Source organism: Rana temporaria, chromosome 4 (assembly GCF_905171775.1).
Source record: "Rana temporaria chromosome 4, aRanTem1.1, whole genome shotgun sequence".
Taxonomy (NCBI): Eukaryota; Metazoa; Chordata; class Amphibia; order Anura; family Ranidae; genus Rana; species Rana temporaria.
In genome coordinates this window covers 324,773,761-324,794,269 of record NC_053492.1, presented here as the reverse complement: position 1 = coordinate 324,794,269, position 20,509 = coordinate 324,773,761, and the positions used below count along the sequence as shown (strand labels likewise).

General features: G+C 46.2%; 1 protein-coding gene across 1 annotated transcript in view; it reads right to left on the bottom strand.

Moving 5' to 3' along the window:
* LOC120935736 (protein unc-93 homolog A-like) overlaps nucleotides 1-20,509 on the bottom strand; it is a 728,663-nt gene that overhangs the window by 148,706 nt on the left and 559,448 nt on the right. Inside the window, exon 6 of the mRNA XM_040347796.1 lies at nucleotides 12,200-12,335. Coding sequence (XP_040203730.1) covers nucleotides 12,200-12,335 — 136 coding nt within the window. The remainder of the gene's footprint in view (nucleotides 1-12,199; nucleotides 12,336-20,509) is intronic.

Sequence of the window (20,509 nt, the reverse complement as noted above, 5' to 3'; positions counted from 1 at the left end):
CCATGCTCCCATGAAGTGGATGTGTGATAACAGTAAGAAAAATGCTCGGGTGACAAGGTGGTTCCTGGCTTTACAGCCTTTTAAATTTACGGTGGAGAACAGGCCAGGAAAGCTCCAAAATAATGCAGATGGCCTCTCCCGTGTGCACTGTATGGTAGGGTCAAGTGCTCAGCCGCAGGGGCTTGAGCAGAGGGGGAGGATATGTGACAGTATGCGAGGTGCGATACATGATCATAGGTACATTTCACCTCGCATACGGTCTATTATGAGAGACTGAACCGGAATCCGGCCCGGGTTTTACAACCTCTGGGCCTGGCTAGGGTTCCGGTCCGGATGTTTGGGTCCACTGGAGTCCACAATCAGCTGGACTTTAAAAGACCAGGAAGAGAGCACAACAGGGCTCTGGGACTCAGGAAGGGACCTGAGTGAAGGGAGCGCTGAATGTTGGACTAAAGGAAGGTTTGCTTTACTGCATGTTTTGTGGGTGACGGGGACCAGCCCTGCACTGTATAGAGAGGAGACTATTTGTTTAGTTAGCGCCGGACAGCAAGGATTTAATTTATTGTTATCTTTATTTTTAACCTGCAAACCTTTTAAATAAAACCTGGCATCCGCCAGACTTAAAAAGAAAGTGCCTGCTTGCGGACTATCATTCAGAAAAGGTGATCCCCACAAGCTAATCTTCCACAACCCTTACAAGCTTAATCTAAGCCATCTCTCCTAGATGTGATTGATTGCTAAGATCTACGTCAATGTAACACCTGTCCTACAACCAAACAAACTTATTTATTGCCAGAATTCCTATATGTTCATTAAAGTGATTTATAACTGGTTGTGTCCAATTAAAGACATATGTGTGGAGGCAGTCTAGCACCCAACTATGTTAGCCACAACTTCAAGGATGACAGATTTATAACTTTCAGAGAATGAACTTTCAATAACCCCACCTTATCTGTTATGTCTTACTAATTCTATATGTATGTATCTATATATTTGGTTTCATAAAAGGTACTGTATTATCTATATTACATATACATACATGTACACACATATATATATATATATATATATATATATATATATATATATATATATATATATATATATACGCATACTGCATATATACACACACATACACACACAGCCAATTACTTTAGATATTAGATATTGTCTAAACATTAATGTAATAATGCACAAACAGACCCTGTCAAGCTTGATTAATGTTTTGTGCATAACTTTCTCAAAACTGCCAAATGATTTTATACCACTTGTATCACTATCTTTGGTGCTTATCTGATCAGCTATATTTCAACTGTTGGCAGAATGTTCCTTTGTCTAATTAGTTGAACTTAGAAGGAACTGTCTTCAGTGCACTTTCACCCAGTTATGACTGTCTTAATAATACCAGCTAAAGTTCAGTAAAATAAAGACATTCTATATTCTTATAGAATAATAGAATAACACTAATAAATATTTAATAACTATTGCTTAACATTGAATAATATTGATAAGAACACTACTATATCATAATAATATGAATAATATTGATAATATTTGTATTATCAATAAAACATATGTAAACTAATATGAATTATATGAAATAATTCTACTTCTAAGCATAAATGATTGTAACATAAGCATCTAATTTCTCTAACATTTACCCCCTGTTTATACTCATTTATGACAGTTCTTTCACTTTAGCTTTCAGGATTTCACCAAGGTCCATCATACAGTTCACATATGAGAGTCAGGGGTAAAGTTCTTATACTCGTCCTCATCTGTTTCAGACTGAAGTCCAGAATATAGGGCCAAATTCTCAAAAAAGCTGCGTAACTTAACTTTCAGCAGTTAAGTTACACTGACTTAAAATCTCTACCTAAGTGCCCGATCTTCAAAGCACTTACCTAGAAATTTCAGGCCGTGTAACTTAAGTGCCGCCGTCGCAAGGCGGTCCTCCTCTCCTGGGGGCGTTTAAAATTTAAATGAGGCGCGCTCCCGCGCCGGCCGTACTGCGCATGCGTGTGACGTCATTTTCCCGACGTGCAGCGCGCGAACGTAATTAACGCCGGGCGGCTTTGAGAATTTCGACGGGACACTAAAGTTGCGACGGGTGAAAAAAAAAAGACGCGCCGGGAAAACAAATAATTATAAAAAAAAATGACAGCGTCGCTCATGATGCATTCCTGAGAGGGAGAACTCCATGCCAATTTTCAAAGAAAAAACCGGCATGGGTCCCCCCCCAGGAGCATACCAGGCCCTTAGGTCTGGTATGGGTTGTAAGGAGACCCCCCCACGCCGAAAAATCTACGTAGGGGGTCCCCCTACAATCCATACCAGACCCGTATCCAAAGCACGCTCACTGTAATGATGGAAGCGCGCCTTGCATCCCATTTATATAGGCATCACCGTCCCATCATGCTCCGGTAGGTACCCACGTGGTGGGTGCACGTGGGTAGGCACCCACCACGTGGGTACCTGCCGGAGCATGATGGGACGGTGATGCCTATATAAATGGGATGCAAGGCGCGCTTCCATCATTACAGCGACAAGAGGCGACGAGGCAACATCGGAAGAAGGGAAGAGAAGAACCTGACGTCACAGAAGACCGCGCTGGCTGCCTGTTAGAAATTGAGCTAACACACAAAGATAGCAGGCAGCCAGCGCTGAAGAAGAAGGCACTGGACATCTGCAGAAGAACCGGGGTTTGCCGAGTCAACAGCGGAGAGCGGCGAAGAGAGATGACGACCCCCGGAGAGCGGAGAAGCCCCCCCCGGAGAGCGGAAGAAGAAACCCCCCCCGGAGAGTGGAAGAAGACCCCCGGAGAGTGGAAGAAGACCCCCGGAGAGTGGAAGAAGAAGCCCCCCCTGGTAATAGAGCTAATAAAGAAGACAGGGGGGGCCTCCAGAGCAGAATAATAAATTATTTTAAAAACCCTTGTGTTGTGTGTTTACTAACTTTTACTTTTTGCCTCCAGGTGAATGGATAGGGGTACGATGTACCCCATATCCATTCACTTAGGGTGGGGGGCCGGTATCTGGGGGCCCCCTTATTTGAGGGGACTCCCAGATTCCGATAAGCCCCCGCCCGCAGACCCCGACAACCAACGGCAAGGGTTGTCGGGAAGAGGTCCTGTCCTCATCAACATGGGGACAGGGTGCTCTGGGGTGGGGGGGCCCGCAGTGCGCCCCCCTGCCCCAGAGCACCCAACCCCCCCATGTTGAGGGCATGCGGCCTGGCACGGCTCAGGAGGGGGGGCGCTCGCTCGTCCCCACTCCCTTCCTGACCGGCCGGGTAGCGTGCTTTGGATACGGGTCTGGTATGGATTGTAGGGGGACCCCCTACGTCGATTTTTCGGCGTAGGGGGGGTCTCCTTACAACCCATACCAGACCTAAGGGGCTGGTATGCTCCTGGGGGGGGAACCCATGCCGGTTTTGAATTTAAAAATTGCCGTGGAGTTCTCCCTCAGGAATGCATACCAAATGCCGTCGCTTGAATGGGCTTTTACAAGGTGTGACTAACTTTCCACATTATAAAACCAGCCCTAGTTTTGCGCAGGCAAATTCGGAACTTACGCAGAAATCACAGTGATGAAATGCTTTGAAAATCTGCTTAAGTCCTCATTTGCATACGCAAAGCTGCATTTCAATGAGAAATGCCCCCAGTGGCGGATGCGGTACTGCATCCTAAGATCTGACCGTGTAAGTGTCTTACACATGTCAGATTTTCTGCCTGACTTTGGAAAAAGCCTTTTGAGAATCGTTTCCAAAGTTAGGCACAGACTGAACAGCAGTTAAGTCTGCGTATCTCTTTTGGGAATCAGGCCCATAGTTCATTTAGATCTTTTTGGAGAAACATAGGGCCAGATCCACAAAGCAGATGTGCCGACTTAACTCGAGATACGCGGCGTAATTGAAATTTGCGCCGCGCGTATTTTTGCACCTGATCCTCAAAACGAGTTACGCCTGAAATCTGCTTTTTTCCGTCCTACCTAAAAAACTTACACCGGCGCTTCTCCGAGCGTAAAATACACTAGACACACCGCTGTTTTGATAGGCAAAGATGCAAATGAGGGAGATAAGGCGATCCACAAAATTAAGTGTGTGCGGCGTAGATTACGCCCTGTGCGCTTCTGTTATTTTCATGGTGTAAAATTACACTTTATAAAAGCAGCCCTACATTTACACTTGCCTGACGAAGGGGCCCTGCGTGGTTCAGAAACGTTGCACTCTCTTTGTGTTGTGATCATGCAATAAATCATCAGTTTGGGCGCTATTTACGTCGTTCCATGGTGTGCTGGCAAATATTTCTACTATTCTGTTTCTGGGGTCCCACTTTCTTTATCAGAGCTTCATACTAATAAAAAAACACAAATGCTACCTTCATAATTATTTTTAACATCTAGCATGCACACTATGGGCCAGATCCACAAACAGCGGCGCAAATTAAGTTAGTCAAAACGTATGTCATTTAAGTTAAGGCGCCCTAATTTTGTGTCGTAAGTGCCGTATCCACAGCGCATTTGCGTCCAAAATTGCGCAAGTGTAACTTAAATTCCAAGACGTAAGGCGGGGTTATTGCAAGTGGGAAGGAAGTGGGCGTGCTTCATTGTTATGAGCCGTGACCCCATTGCAAATGAAGTGCCGGCCGTACTGCGCATGCGTGCACGAATCTGCTCCTCACTAGGCATGTGCAGAACTTGGCTCGGCGCAATATGTGAGATAGGTAAAAGGCCAAGTGTACTTAGTTTGAGGATCGCCCTGTGTATAAATAGCCCCACACAAACACACTTCCCTAGACACACCGCTGTTTTGATAGGCAAAGATGCAAATGAGGGAGATAAGGCGATCCACAAAATTAAGTGTGTGCGGCGTAGATTACGCCCTGTGCGCTTCTGTTATTTTCATGGTGTAAAATTACACTTTATAAAAGCAGCCCTACATTTACACATGCCGTGTAAATGTCAGCTAAAGCAACACCATGAAGGAAGAGCTGAGCACACACACTTGCAGGACAACAATCTGTATGCCAACATGCCAGGGGCATCCATGCGCATAGCTAGACTAGTGACTTTAGTAACCGAGGGTACCCCCTCTTCTGAGGGAACAGCAGCCAGGAGACGCCTCGCAGAATGCATCTTTGCACAGTAAACACACACCTTAATCATGTCACAATGAGAATGCATGAATGCCACTGTGGTCCCTAGCACAGACACATCACATGCACATCTAATTGGATTAGATCCAAGTACCCCCCCCTGGTACTTGGGAGCAGTAATGCCCCGCCACGGCTCCAATTCTGTTACTGTGCATTCATACACCTTTCACACGGACCTGGGATTACACTTCTCCCTGGTCCTGAGGATCCCTTAATCCACCAAAACTGAGGGTGACACCCTTATTTAATCAGGAATGCCACCCCCACATTCATACATCATTCACACACATAAATCAAATCATAAATACAGTATAATAAAAATAAAAAAACAGAAGTAACCCCAAAACTTAATTTCGGCGGCGGGAGCTTTGCCTAGGCCTGCCACGGGCACAGCCACGGCCAACCAGGGGAGGCTCTTGGGGGGGGGTGTGTGACGGTATTGGTATGAAATCCCCATCAAACAGTCCCTTCTTCCCATAACGAAAATCACCCAATATTCCACAAGTAGGAGTCCATGGAATCGCCCCAATAAGCCACACGTGAGTCCAGGCTTACTGCTAGAACAAGACACTTTAATGACACAAAACTCAGCTTTTATGTGGTTACAACCTGTTAGGAACAATGAAAGCTCCGCCCCCCCCTCACACAGTGGGGGGTCTTCAATACAGATCCTTTGAAATAAGGATATCTCTTTGAACTAATCAGTATGTAGCCGGTTCGGCTCCGCTATGTTTAACCTGATCAGACACATTCCTTTATCAATTAACATTTAGAACAATACACACAAGAGAGTCAATTAACTCTTTGAAATAGGGAGCTGGCTGAGGAAGGGTCATTAACATATCAATAACCTGTTAGGAGAGGGATGACTCACACATGAAATCCCTTTCTACCTCTAACATACACACATGGCTAGCAGGGAGATTTAAACTGAGACATATAGGCAAATGCATCACAATGGCCCCCCTTTTTCTCCCTGCTCCGGCAAACCCGGTTGGACCTTCCCTGGTCCAGTAGGGTTGACGGGTTCAGAGCTTTTAGTCCGAGGTTAACTCCGTTTGGCGTGACTGACCTCCCTTGGCAACTTCTTCCGACTTAGGTATGCCACCGGGTCGTCAGATCACACGCCGGTCAGTCCCCAAGTCTTTGTGCGATCTGCAGAGTCACCAGAAGTCAGTGTGAAGACGGCGAATGGGTCTGTGCGCCGCCATCTAGGTGTCTCGCTATGGGAGGGGCAGGTTATGGCTCTGAAGTGACAATCACAGGAGATTCATAAAAAGAAAAAGTTATATTTGTTGAAATGCTGTAGCTCTGGTGCTCAGAGTCCGGGGGGGGGGGGGATCAGTGCCCCATAGGGTCAGCCACCCTCTGTTCCCTCCACAGCCGCCAGTTCTCCTCTTTGAGCTTCTCCAGCTCCATCTCCAGTTCATGGAGCCTGGGGGGGTCAGCCCGCTGTGACCTCAGGTGGTTGTTCTCCTCCTCCATGCGGCTTATGCACTCCTCCAGCTCTATGTACTCACGGATCAGATCCTGCTTGCTCATGTCCTGCAGGCTCTCCACATGGTCCTTCATCATCAGGAACTGGGTGGTGGTGTAAGGGGCCACCGGTGGGCCCCTGGCGAACATCTCGGCCCGCATCTAGGACGCCCGCTGCGACTCCCTCTCCTCCAGTCGCTTCTTCTCCTCCCAGGTCAGCTTGTTATACGGCTTCCAGGACCTCTTCTTCTTGGGGGGTAGCCGGCGGTGCCTCTTTCTGCCCAGCTCCCTCCAAGGCCCCTCCGGGTCATGGCTGTCGCCCATGACCGGCTGACAATGATGTTCCCTGTTGTCTGTAATAACAGATTGTACCGTGAGGACTTCGTAAAGGGTGTCCAATGGTTCTTCCTGACCCAGCTCCTGGAGATCCCAAGCCGAGTCTACACAATGGGCTGCTGCTGGTGGGCGGTACCCAGGTTGAGACCAATTTGACCTGGTGTTGTCCTTCATGGGGCAATTCTGCTTGAAGTGACCCAGCTGTTTGCACCGGAAGCAGCGTTGTTCGTTGTCCTCCTGGCGTGGATAGCGAGGGCTAGATGTCATCGGTCTGTTAGGAGGTTGGTATCTAGCGGCTGGTGGGTGTGAGGGCACCGTTGGTCGTGGAGGTTGTACCCGTGGTGTGACCTGGTTCGTCTTGCGAGTATCCGCATATTCATCCGCCAACTTCGCGGCCTCTGGTAGAGTCATGGGCCTGCGATCTCTCACCCAATCTTTGACATCCGTCTGGATGTGATTGTAAAATTGCTCCAGGAGCATTAGTTTCAAAATGTCCTCTGCGGTGGTGGCCTGGCTGCTGTTAACCCAGTTAGAGGCCGACAGGGATAACTGGCATGCCCATTCCGCGTAAGAGTCTTCCGTGGTTTTGCGTGAGTCTCTGAACTTCTGTCGGTGGGACTCTGGTGTTACTGCATAATGAGCCAGGAGCGCTTCTTTAACCCGGGCGTAGCTATGGATATCCTGATCTGGCACGGTCCGGAAAGCATCAGAAGCTTTGCCTGACAGTTTGCCTGACAATATTGCAACCCACTCTCCTCTAGCTATTCGGTGCAGGTTACAGGTAGTTATCAATCTCACAGTCCTTTTCATCAAAAGCTTTAAAAGCGCTAAACGGAATCTTCCTTGTGTCTGCTGTGCTGTACTCACTGTTTGAAGAATGTGCGGCTGCTTGTTGGACTGCTGCCAGTTTTAACTGTAGTTCTGCATCTCTTATTTGTTTATCCTTCTGTAGCTCTGCGTTTACTAACAGGTCCATCACTTTCAGCACCACATCCGCCGTTGGGTTCGGACCGAACCATGCTAGCTTCTCTCTCATTACTTTGTTGGCTGGCGATTCCTCCTCCTGAATCACTGGTGTCTCCATCTCTTGTACTGCTGGCATTGCTGCAATCCTGTCCTCCTGGTCTATCTCCATTAATTCTGCTATGATGACCCGCTTGGTTTTGTTGCTAGCAATCCTTCCACGAACTTCCAGTAATTCTTCCAGTGTCTGCTTGGAATCCGGGTGTAAAGGGGAATAGAAGGGAAAATCCCGCTGCTGCCAACCAATTGTGACGGTATTGGTATGATATCCCCGTCAAACAGTCCCTTCTTCCCATAACGAAAATCACCCAATATTCCACAAGTAGGAGTCCATGGAATCGCCCCAATAAGCCACACGTGAGTCCAGGCTTACTGCTAGAACAAGACACTTTAATGACACAAAACTCAGCTTTTATGTGGTTACAACCTGTTAGGAACAATGGGGGTTATCCACAAAGCCGCGGCGCAACGTAACTTTTCGGATTTAAGTTACTCCGCCGCAAAATTCCCAAGTTAGGTGCCGATCCACAAAGCACTTACCTGGAATTTTGCGGCGCTGTAACTTAAATCCGTCCGGCGCAAGGCGTTCCTATTCAAATGGGCGAGTCCCATTTAAATTAGGCGCGCTCCCGCGCCGGACGTACTGCGCATGCTCCGTCGGGTAAATTACCCGACGTGCATTGCGCTAACTGACGTCGCTCCGACGTCATTTGCTTAGACGTTAATGTAAATGGCGTCCTGCGCCATTCACGGACGTCTTACGCAAACGACGTAGAATTTAAAATTCGACGCGGGAACGACGGCCATACTTAACATGGCTTAAGACAACTAGGGCTTAGCCCTAGTTTTACGCGGCGGAATTCGACGTAAACGACGTCGATTTAGAGCGACGGGCCCGTCGGAGCGTTCGTGGATCGCCGTAACTGGTCATTTGCATATTCTACGCCGGCCGCAATGGCCTCGCCACCTAGCGGCCGGCCTAGAATTGCATCCTTAAGATCCGACAGTGTAATTCAATTACACATGTCGGATCTTCGTCCTAACTATGGGAAACTGAGTCTGTGGATCAGTTCCATAGTTAGGACCAGGGATACGACGGAGTAACAGCATTTACTCCGCCGTATCTCTTTTGAGGATCTGGCCCAATGAAAGCTCCGCCCCCCCCTCACACAGTGGGGGGTCTTCAATACAGATCCTTTGAAATAAGGATATCTCTTTGAACTAATCAGTATCTAGCCGGTTCGGCTCCGCTATGTTTAACCTGATCAGACACATTCCTTTATCAATTAACATTTAGAACAATACACACAAGAGAGTCAATTAACTCTTTGAAATAGGGAGCTGGCTGAGGAAGGGTCAGTAACATATCAATAACCTGTTAGGAGAGGGATGACTCACACATGAAATCCCTTTCTACCTCTAACATACACACATGGCTAGCAGGGAGATTTAAACTGAGACATATAGGCAAATGCATCACAGGGTGAAGCAGGGGTAGGAGGAGCCTCCCCTGGTGACTGTACTGTTGCTGGCCTGCCCTCCAAGGCCACTGCAATTCTGTTCAGGCACACAGTCATGGCTGCCGTATTGGCCTGGACAGCCCGTGTATTGGCCTGCACAGCCTGGGTGAGGGCACACACCTCCTGGGCCACGCCTGTTGTGGCGGTCTGCAGCTCGCAAATGCAGGTTATGACCGACATGGAGTTTGTGGCCACATCAGTGAGTGAGTCCTTCATTCTGCCCAGGCTGTGCTCCATCTGGGTCATTGTCTGTTTTATTTGAGCCAGATTGCGGGTCTGCCGGGCATTGTCCCTCTGCAGACTGCCCGGCAGACGCTCGGCCACCCCCTGGTCTCCTGGGTGGCCATCCTGGCTGGAGCTGAGGCTTGTGGCGTGGGAGGAGGGGAGAGAGAGACCCTTGTGGGGGGAGACCTGTTGGGGGAGGAGTGGGAGGGGCTACCCCTGATGGTGGCCTGACTGCTGCCAGCCTCAGGGGTAGCCTCAGGGGGAAACGAATCTGATGCAAAAGGACTTGCCTGGCTATGTCCATATCCTCATCCTCCACCCCCCTCATCCTCCTCCCCCTCAACCTCCTCATGAGGGGAGGTGTGGCCACTCCCCTCTCCTGGGGACTCCTGCCCTTCTTGGGACTCCTCAGCAGCCTCTTGTCCTGGGGATGGTGCAGCAGCCTGGCCTGATGGGCCAGAAACCTCCTGGCCTGATGGGCCTGCAATCTCCTGGCCATCTGTGGAGGACACAAAACATTCACAGGTTGGAGGATCCACACACTTGGCACATCTTCCCTTCCCCCACCCACACATGCTAATCACCAGATAGAAAAACCAAAAACGTACCTGTCCTCACAGGAACATCTGATTGATAGCCACGCAGGCCCACCACCTGCTGTGGGTGGAAACACCGGGCCACTGCCCATTCCTCCTCACTCAGCCGGATGGGACAGGGTGTGCCTCCTCCAGTGCCCCTGGCATGGGTATTGATCCTGGCCATTTTATCACGAACCAGGCTCCTAAGATCGTTTATCTTCTTTTGTATGCCACTGGGGGTCCTGGTCTCTCCCCCCCCCCGCCGCATTGATGTTATCCGTTATTCTCTGGATCATCTCCTTCCTCCTGGCTGGGGTAGTGTTCCGGCTCTCAGGGCCATGTAAAAAACGCCCATATTGGGCGATGCCCCGAGCAAGAATCTGCTTCTCAGCCGCAGAAAAATTAAATTTTCTGCGTTTGGGTGCCATACCACCCACCACTCAGCACCAACAAAAATACACACACAACAAACAAACAAAAATACACACACAACAAACAAACAAAAATACACACACAACAAACAAACACAAATATCAAACCACACAAGCAGACAGCTACAACAAATTAAAAAACACACACGGAAAAAACAAACAGAAAATACACACCAGAAAAAAGACAATCGGAAAAATAAAAAATAAAATACACTCAGAAAAAAAACAATCACAAAAAACAAACAGAAAAAACACTTAGAAAAATAACACACCTAATACACTCTACTACTCCTACAGAACTTTACTCTAACACACAACTCACCAACAAACACCAACAAACGACAGAGCAGAAGCAACTTGCTCTAGGAAGGGTAACACAGGGATTTACTTTTGCAAGGGAAGTGTGTTTGTGTGGGGCTATTTATACACAGGGCAATCCTCAAACTAAGTACACTCGGCCTTTTACCTATCTCACTGATTGCGCCGAGCCAAGTTCTGCACATGCCCAGTGAGGAGCAGATTCGTGCGCGCATGCGCAGTACGGCTGGCACTTCATTTGCATGGGGTCACGGCTCATGACAATGAAACACGCCCACTTCCTTCCCACTTGCAATAACCCCGCCTTACGTCTTGGAATTTAAGTTACACTTGCGCAATTTTGGACGCAAATGCGCTGTGGATACGGCACTTACGACACAAAATTAGGGCGCCTTAACTTAAATGACATACGTTTTGACTAACTTAATTTGCGCCGCTGTTTGTGGATCTGGCCCATAGTGTGCATGCTAGATGTTAAAAATAATTATGAAGGTAGCATTTGTGTTTTTTTATTAGTATGAAGCTCTGATAAAGAAAGTGGGACCCCTGAAACAGAATAGTAGAAATATTTGCCAGCACACCATGGAACAACGTAAATAGCGTCCAAATGGATGATTTATTGCATGATCACAACACAAAGAGAGTGCAACGTTTCTGAACCACGCAGGGCCCCTTCGTCAGGCATGTGTAAATGTAGGGCTGCTTTTATAAAGTGTAATTTTACACCATGAAAATAACAGAAGTGCACAGGGCGTAATCTACGCCGCACACACTTAATTTTGTGGATCGCCTTATCTCCCTCATTTGCATCTTTGCCTATCAAAACAGCGGTGTGTCTAGCGTATTTTGCGCTCGGAGAAGCGCCGGTGTAAGTTTTTTAGGTAGGACGGAAAAAAGCAGATTTCAGGCGTAACTCGTTTTGAGGATCAGGCGCAAAAATACGCGCGGCGCAAATTTCAATTACGCCGCGTATCTCGACTTAAGTCGGCGCATCTGATTTGTGGATCTGGCTTTATCTTCTTTGTACACTGTCTATTAGTTAATGATGTTACAATTACAATAATTATTACAAAATAAAAGTTCTCAATTTTTTGTTTTTACTCCAAGTAGTGTGCAAATTATAGCTTAGATTCTTACCAAGGAAAAATAGAAACATCCTTCCGGTATATCGAGAAAGTTTTCCAAACAGCAAGGAGCAGATAGAATTGACTGCTGCAAAGCAGATCATTACATATCCAACAAAATGAATCCCAAGAGAGCAGGTAACATAAGACTATAAAAGAAAGAAAATGAATTACAGTTTTCCCAAACATACTGTATAACATATTTTTTTTCTCATTTCCAACCGTTTTTCTATCAAAGTGAATACAGCTAAGCCTAGCCACTAGAGCTCCACGAAAATGAGAATCGCGATTCTTTTGCATAAAATGAAGATCACGATTCTCTCACGATTCTCAATTTTTTTTTATTTAAAGTGGTAGTAAACCCTGTTCTTGTTTTTTTTTTAAACCTACCTGAAAGGCAAAAGCCATAATGAGCTAGTATGCACCGCATACTAGCTCATTATGAAATACTTATCTTGGAACGAGTCGTAGGAAATTTACCTGGTCCACACCGAGGGAGATGTCATCTTGCCTCAGCGTTCCGGGTATCGCTGCTCCAGCGCTGTGAGTGGCTGGAGCGTCAATGTCATCACGTGCGGGAGACTTCTTGCCGGCAAGGTCTGGCGGCTGCCGGGCATTTAGGCGAGGATCCCCGCTGTGCATGTGCCGCTGCAGTCAGCGACGCATTGCGAGGGGAATATCTCCTAAACCGTTCAGGTTTAGGAGATATTCTTTATACCTACAGGTAAGCCTTATTATAGGCTTACCTGTAGGTAAAAGTGGTAGTACAGAGTATACTACCACTTTAAAGTTATTTTCTGGTACAATATTTTTTATTAAAATATATAAAAAAAGAGAGGAAAAACAGACAACAAGTTCCCACGCAGGGGATATGGACATAAAACATAAGTATACATAAAAGCACATAATAGAATATATACTATTAAAGGAACTAATTATAAATTACCACCGTCTCCCCAGCCGGGGCTGGGGGCAGTGCGTTATGCCTGAGCCAGAAGACCCAGGGGCCAAGGCAGGTAAAAGGGGTAGGGTGCGGAGTTATCCGCAAAACGGGGGAGAAGAAAAAAAAAAAAAAAAAAAAAACATACACAACAAAGGTAGAAAGAGGGGAAGAATAGAGCAGAACAGCCAGAAAAAGCTCAGAAACAAAGAAAGAGAAAGGAAGAACCCTCAGGCTTGAAGTAAGGACAAATTAAATTTAGAGCCCCAGACTAGACGGGTGCAAACTAGGGAGTGTATAGGACCACCACGGGGCCCATACCTTAAGAAATTTAACATGAGAGTCATGGAGGATGCCAGACATCTTTTCATGGATCATAAGAGTCGTCAGGGTATTCTTGACCTCTGGGAATGAAACAGTAGTTTTTTTCCAGGCCCTCGCTATTGTCCGCTTGGCAGCGATAAATAGGTATGTGGCTAATTTCTGCTGATGAGAGAAGAGGCCCGGGATTGGGCAATGGAGTAATGCATATTTGGCCTCCTTACGGAAGGGGACATAAAATAGGGAGGATAATAGGCCAAAGACCCTTGACCAAAATCTAACTAAGCGGAGGCAGGACCACCATATGTGCAGTTCATCTCCTCGTTGACCACAACCTCGAAAGCACCTGTTAGTACACGAAGGGCTCGACTTGGCAATGCGAGCTGGGACCCAGTACCAGCGTAGGAGGACCTTATAAGCTGCCTCCAATGTGGCAGTGTTGAAGGAACATTTTTCTATAATGGACCAGGCCTTACTCCAGTCTGCAAGATCTATAGGGGATAGATAACGCTCCCACTTAACCACTTAAGCCCCGGACCAAAATACAGGTAAAGGACCAGGCCCCTTTTTGCGATTCGGGACTGAGTCACTTTAACTGACAATTGCGCGTCCTTTTTTCCCCACAAATAGAGCTTTTTTTTGGTGGTATTTGATCACCTCTGCGGTTTTTATTTTTTGTGCTATAAACAAAAATAGAGCGACAATTTTGAAAAAAAATCAATATTTTTTACTTTTTGCTATAATAAATATCCCCCCAAAAATATATATATAAAAAAAAATGTTTCCTCAGTTTAGGCCAATACGTATTCTTCTACATATTTTTGGTAAAAAAAATCTCAATAAGCCTTTATTGGTTGGTTTGCGCAAAATGTATAGCATTTACAAAATAGGGGATAGTTTTATTGCATTTTTATAAAAATAAAATTTTTACTACTAATGGCGGCGATCAGCGATTTTTTTCGTGACTGCGACATTATGGCGGACACTTCGCACAATTTTGACACATTTTTGGGACCATTGTCATTTTCACAGCAAAAAATACATTTAAAATGCATTCTTTATTGTGGAAATTACAGTTGCAGTTTGGGAGTTAACCACAGGGGGCGCTGAAGGGATTATGTTTCACCTAGTGTGTGTTTACAACTGTAGGGGGGTGTGGCTGTAGAAATGACGTCATCGATTGTGTCTCCCTATAAAGGGGATGACACAATCAATGCAGCCGCCACAGTGAAGCACAGGGAAGCCGTGTTTACACGCGGCTCTCCCCGTTCTTCAGCTCTGGGGACCGATCGCAGGACTCCAGCGGCGATCGGGTCCACGGGTCCCGCATTCCCGGTCCCGGAGCTTCGGACCAGGTCGGTCGCGCCCGCGACCCACGGCTGGGTAGATGTACAGGACGTGCCGGTACGTCCATCTGCCCAGCCGTGCCATTCTGTGGACGTATATCTACAGGCGGCGGTCCTTAAGTGGTTAAGTACATAAGTAAGGGTAGTAGAAGAGCTACTGGAAGCAAGTAAAGAATAGATCATAGAGATGGTGCCGCGAGCACCTGGGCAATGCTGACAAATGCGCTCAAAGGCAGTGATTTGATACAGGAAGGAACCAAGGCGCAGAAGGGAGGTTATCCTTTAAAGTTATTTTCAACACAAAACGGAGCTTATGTGCTTAAAAACAGTATGGGCCAGATTCAGAGAGAACTTACGCCGACGTATCTGTTGATACGCCGCGTAAGTTCTAGGATGCGCCGTCGTATCTATGCGCCGTATTCTTGAAACCAGATACGCCTGAATTCTGGCTCCATCCGACCGACGTAAGTCTCCTACGCCGTCGTATCTTGGGTGCATATTTACGCTGGCCGCTAGGGGCGCTTCCATTGATTTACGCGTCGAATATGTAAATGACCTAGATACGCCGATCCACGAACGTACTTGCGCCCGTCGCAGTAATCTACGCCATTTGCGCAAGGCGTACATCCGGCGTATAGTTATCCCTCATAAAGCAGGGGTAAGTCATGTTAGGGTATGGACGTTGGAACAGCCGTCGGATTTTACGTCGTTTGCGTAAGTCGTACGTGAATGGGGCTGGGCGTAGGTTAAGTTCACGTCGAAAGCATTGAGCCGACGTATCTTAGGGAGTATATGCGACCTGATTTTGAGCATGCTCGCGTATGCGCCGTTCGTTCGGGAATTTACATGGGGTCACGGCTAATTTTAATACAACACGCCCACTACCTTCCTAATTTGAATTAGGCGGGCTTACGCCGGCCCATTTACGCTACGCCGACGTAACTTAGGGAGCAAGTGCTTTGTGAATACTGCTCTTGCCTCTCAGAGTTACGTCGGCGTAGCGCATATCAGATGCGCTACGCCCCCACAAAAATACACCGCTGTCTCTAAATCTGGCGGACTGTTTACATGTTAGGCCCCGTACACACGACCAAACATGTATGCTGAAACTGGTCCGCGGGCCAGTTTCAGCATACATGTTCGGTCGTGTGTGGGCGCGAGCGGGCCGAATTCCAGCAAACATTTGCCCGCCGGGCCTTTTCCCAGCGGACAAATATTCCTGGACGTGTTTTAAAACCGTCCGCTGGAATCCTGCCTGCTCGGACATGTACGGTCTTCAGTACAGACCTACCGTACATGTCCAGGCGCCCGCCGTCCCTCGCATGCTGATAGGATAATTCTTCCCCTGTGATCAGTCAAACTTCAAGTGTTCCAGAAGCAAGATAGCTTTATTTCAGTTACACCGGTATAACTGGATGGAAGTCTACATGCTACGTGAAAAAGCAAAAAGTCCCATACAGACACGAGGTGTATGACCTTCTTATATGGTCAACAGAAAGTGTACTATTGGCTTAAAGACCACTGGTGGCTCATGACGCAAACAGCTTTATTGCCAATCACAGTGTCTCTTTACAACGTTTGATTTAAGGAAGTAAAACAAATAGAACAAGAAGAGCTAAAGCAACGTGTCCTTAGAAGCCATTACAGAAACTGGACTCCATTTTACATTTTTATAAATAGTCACACAATGCACATAGAAAACTTTTCCAACATTCCCTCCTCTTGTGTGGCTATTTTATCTCAACACATTTCGATGATAGTCCCTGTGTTTTATGCACTTTCGGGCTATATGTCATTAAGTTGAACTTCAACGTCCACACGTCTCCTCGGAGGTAGGAAGTGCTTGATACATTGTTCTTGAGATTGCAGTTTCGATCACTTTTTGTGAAAGTCCTCAAACACAGGAAATGCAGCAACATCCGCAAGTGACCAGAACGGCCAAAGCCACAGCAATTGAGATCAAACATGATGCGATAAGTCCAGTCCATTTACCAAACCATCCTTCAAGCCAGTTTGTGAATGGATCATTAATACCTGAATTCTCTGCTAATTCATTCGATAGAGCAGTTAGTCCTTCCAGGGCTTTGGTCACAGTCCCTCCAGGAGCTGTATTATTAGGGATAAAGGTACAACACATGCTACCAAACATTTTGCATACCCCTCCTCTTTCAGCTAAGATCATATCTAAAGCCATTCGTTTCTGCCATGCCATTAGAGAGGTGGGGCCCAGCTGTTCTGCTAGACCTTTTACAGCGTCCCTGGTATAGTTTACAAATCATTGTTGGTTGTAGTATATATAGTTAATCCAGTCAACATTTTTATCTATAGTCACCCACCAGAAAAAGAGACTCAAACCCAGCCGTTACCTGACTCCTGGCCTTAAACTCATTTGGCACCCCTCGAGGAACTCCAATCTCATCTATGTAGATATGGGAGTGAAATGACCCTTTGAGAGAGGTGTCCCTTCGATACCGTTGGTGACTCTTAGTCCACGGGTGTTCTGACAGGATTCTCAGGGGCATAACCAGCTGGACCATAGCACAATCCCCTTGGGCATTGGCTGGGACCCTAGCTCGCAGTTTCTTATCCCCACACATCCACCAGACATCAGCTCTCTGAATGTCATGTTCCACCCAGTCACCATGTTCCTTGTTAATCCTCTCCATACAGCAGTCATCAGGTAGTGACCCAAGATCCACCGCGCTACTGTTCCCTGGGAGTGTAAAACAAGTAAAATTGCCCGGATACGTAGCAACCGCTGGAGGTATCTGAGGTCTCTGCACTGGGGGAAACAACAAACTCAATGTGTGACAGGTAGAATTTGTTTCTGGTTTATAACTCTTATTATATAACCGCAACATACATTTTAAACCTTCTGGATCTGTATTGTAATCTAGAGGAAAAGGGACCGTCGCTAAATGTGGTCTAGCTCCAGCACAAACTAAACAGCTTCCTTTTTTTTAGAGCTTTAACTGTGTACCTCAACCATTCTAACCACTCATTTTTTTTTTTTCTTGGTAACCCGTCTCCAAAGCTATGGCATCTTCTACTGTTAGGTTTATGGCCTTCTTCTTTCTCTTCTGTGTCTACCTTTTCCTGTTTGGTTTTATTGGGTGGTAATACCTCGAGGAAAAATGTACCTAAAGGATCTGATCACCCATGCTCCCATAGAATATAACCGTTGATCCTTTTTTTGAGGTTCTTTTAATGTTATCAGCAATTGATTGCAATCTCTGCCATGGGTACAGGGAGAATTGGCTGCCTTTGTTATGGTGAGTCTTTCTTTTAAACCATTTATGCCTAGAATGTTGTACCCCCAATCTTGGTGTGCTGTGGTCCACAGGACCTGGTTCCATACTAAACAGTCAGTTCCACTTGGAATATAACAAACATATTTATCTGCCCATTGGAGCCTTCTTGCTTCAGTTAAGTCCCCACAGTCCACCATTTGGCAAAAATCAACTAAAATGGTACTAGTTACTTCTTCTATGAAGGTTAAGTTCAAGGCCTTCCCCGTACTTGCCCATTCTAGAGGTTCCTTCTCTTTCCAGTTTCTGCCTCCACGTATAGACGTCTCACCTAGAGTCACCAGTAGACCCAAGATAATTACTGTCCCTTCCATCCTAACCAGCTACAGAGCCCTGGGGGTAAGGTAATGGAGTTCTTCACCGGTTTGAGATAAGCCCCACCTTGTGCAGAACCTCCCTTTGTAGCCGGACTTTACCAGAGCTCTGCCGCCAACTGACCCTGCTCTGCCTGTAAAACCTTTTTGCAATGGGACTGGTGAGTCCAGGTAGACCTCCCTGCAATCCTTATTGCAGTGGGAGTGGTAAGAAGAACCTGATATGGCCCCTCCCACTTAGGCAAGTGCCAATGTTTCCTTTTTATTACTTTTATTAGGACCCAGTCACTTCTCCTTGGATTGGACCTTTTGGAATAGAACAGACCTCATTAATTTGTTTCTGTTTCAACAAGTTAGACATATATTCTGCTAAGGTACGTTCAGATTCTTCAACTGGTGTTTCATTTAGTAGTAAGGGTATTCTAAATGGCCTCCCATGTATCATTTCAAATGGACTCAAACCTTCCTGTGTGGGTGAAATATACATGCTAGTCACAGCTAATGGTAGGCAGTACATCCAATTTTTACCTGTTTCTTCCATAGCTTTTCTCAGTTTATTTTTCAGGATTCCATTGTGTCTCTCCACCAATCCAGCCGATTGGGGGTGGTAGGCGCAATGGTTTTTTACTTGGATACCCATCACTTCTGTCAAATGTTGTATAGTTTTATTTACAAAATGGGATCCATTATCGCTGTAGATCTTTTCAGGGATTCCAAACCTAGGAATTATATCTCTTAGTAATGCTTTGGCTACAGTCTGTGCGTCCGGAATACCTCCACCCATTTGGTCAAAGCATCTATTATTACCAGACAATATTTTTTCCTTTCACATTTGTCCAATTCAATAAAATCCATACAAATGTGTTGGAATGGATATTGCGGTGTGGGGAACTTTCCTTTTCGTGGTCTTATACCTCCCTGAGCATTGTGTTTTGCACATATAATGCATTGAGAACAAAAAGTTTTTGAATAGTTTGTAAAGCCATAGGCCGTACATACCTTATTTAACATCTCAGTCATCCCCCTGTTTGACACATGAGTTACTCCATGTGTCAACACTGCTGCATACCTAAATAGGGATTTTGGCAATACTGGTTTTCCTTCAGGTGATGTGTAAATGTTCTCTATCAATGTGCAACCTTTTGTTTTCCAATATTGTTTCTCCCCGGGGGGAGCATTCTGCTGCATATCAGTAAGGACTGTATGATCTATCTCTATGATTTCCAGTTCTGTCATTATTTGATGTGTTTCTTGTGCCGCTATTTTAGCCGCTTCATCTGCTCTCTTATTTCCCTCCGAGATGGAGTCTGTATGTTTTGTGTGTGCTTGACATTTGCATATTGCAAGCTCTTTTGGTAACTGTATTGCATCTAGAAGTTCTAAAATGAAGTCCGTGTGTGAAATTGGCTTACCACTAGAGGTCACCATCCCCCTGTTTTTCCATTGTTGTGCAAAAACATGTACAGTTGAAAATGCATATTGACTATCTGTGTATATGGTTACAGATTTTCCTTTTGTAATTATGCATGCTCTTGTCAGTGCTACAAGTTCTGCTACTTGTGCTAAATAATGTTTTGGTAAAGGCCTAGCTTCCAAGATTTCATCCTGTGTCACTACTGAATATCCAGTTGCATTTGTACCATCTGGATTTTTCCTACTGGAGCCATCAACAAAAAGCATCATGTCAGGATTAGATAAAGGTACATTTTTCAAATCACTTTGAGGCAGTACCTTTTCAGCGATGGCAGCAGTACAGTTATGTTTATGGCCATCAGTAGGGAGTGGTAGTAGTGTGGATGGGTTTAATGTAGTACACCTCTGTATTGTTAAGTGAAGTTGTGTCAAGAGTATCGTCATACAGGAAAGGTGTCGTGCCGGGCTCACATGTGATATATTTTGTTGTAAAAGAATAACAGATACTGCATGAGGTACTATGAGTGTCAGCAGGTGATATAGCACTATAGATGCTGAGGCCTTAACTGCTTCGGCTGCAGCTACCACTGCCTGTACACAGGGTGGAAGTGCTCTAGTTACACTGTCTAGTTTTGTAGAATAGTAAGCAATTGGCCTCTGGCGCTCACCATGTGACTGTGT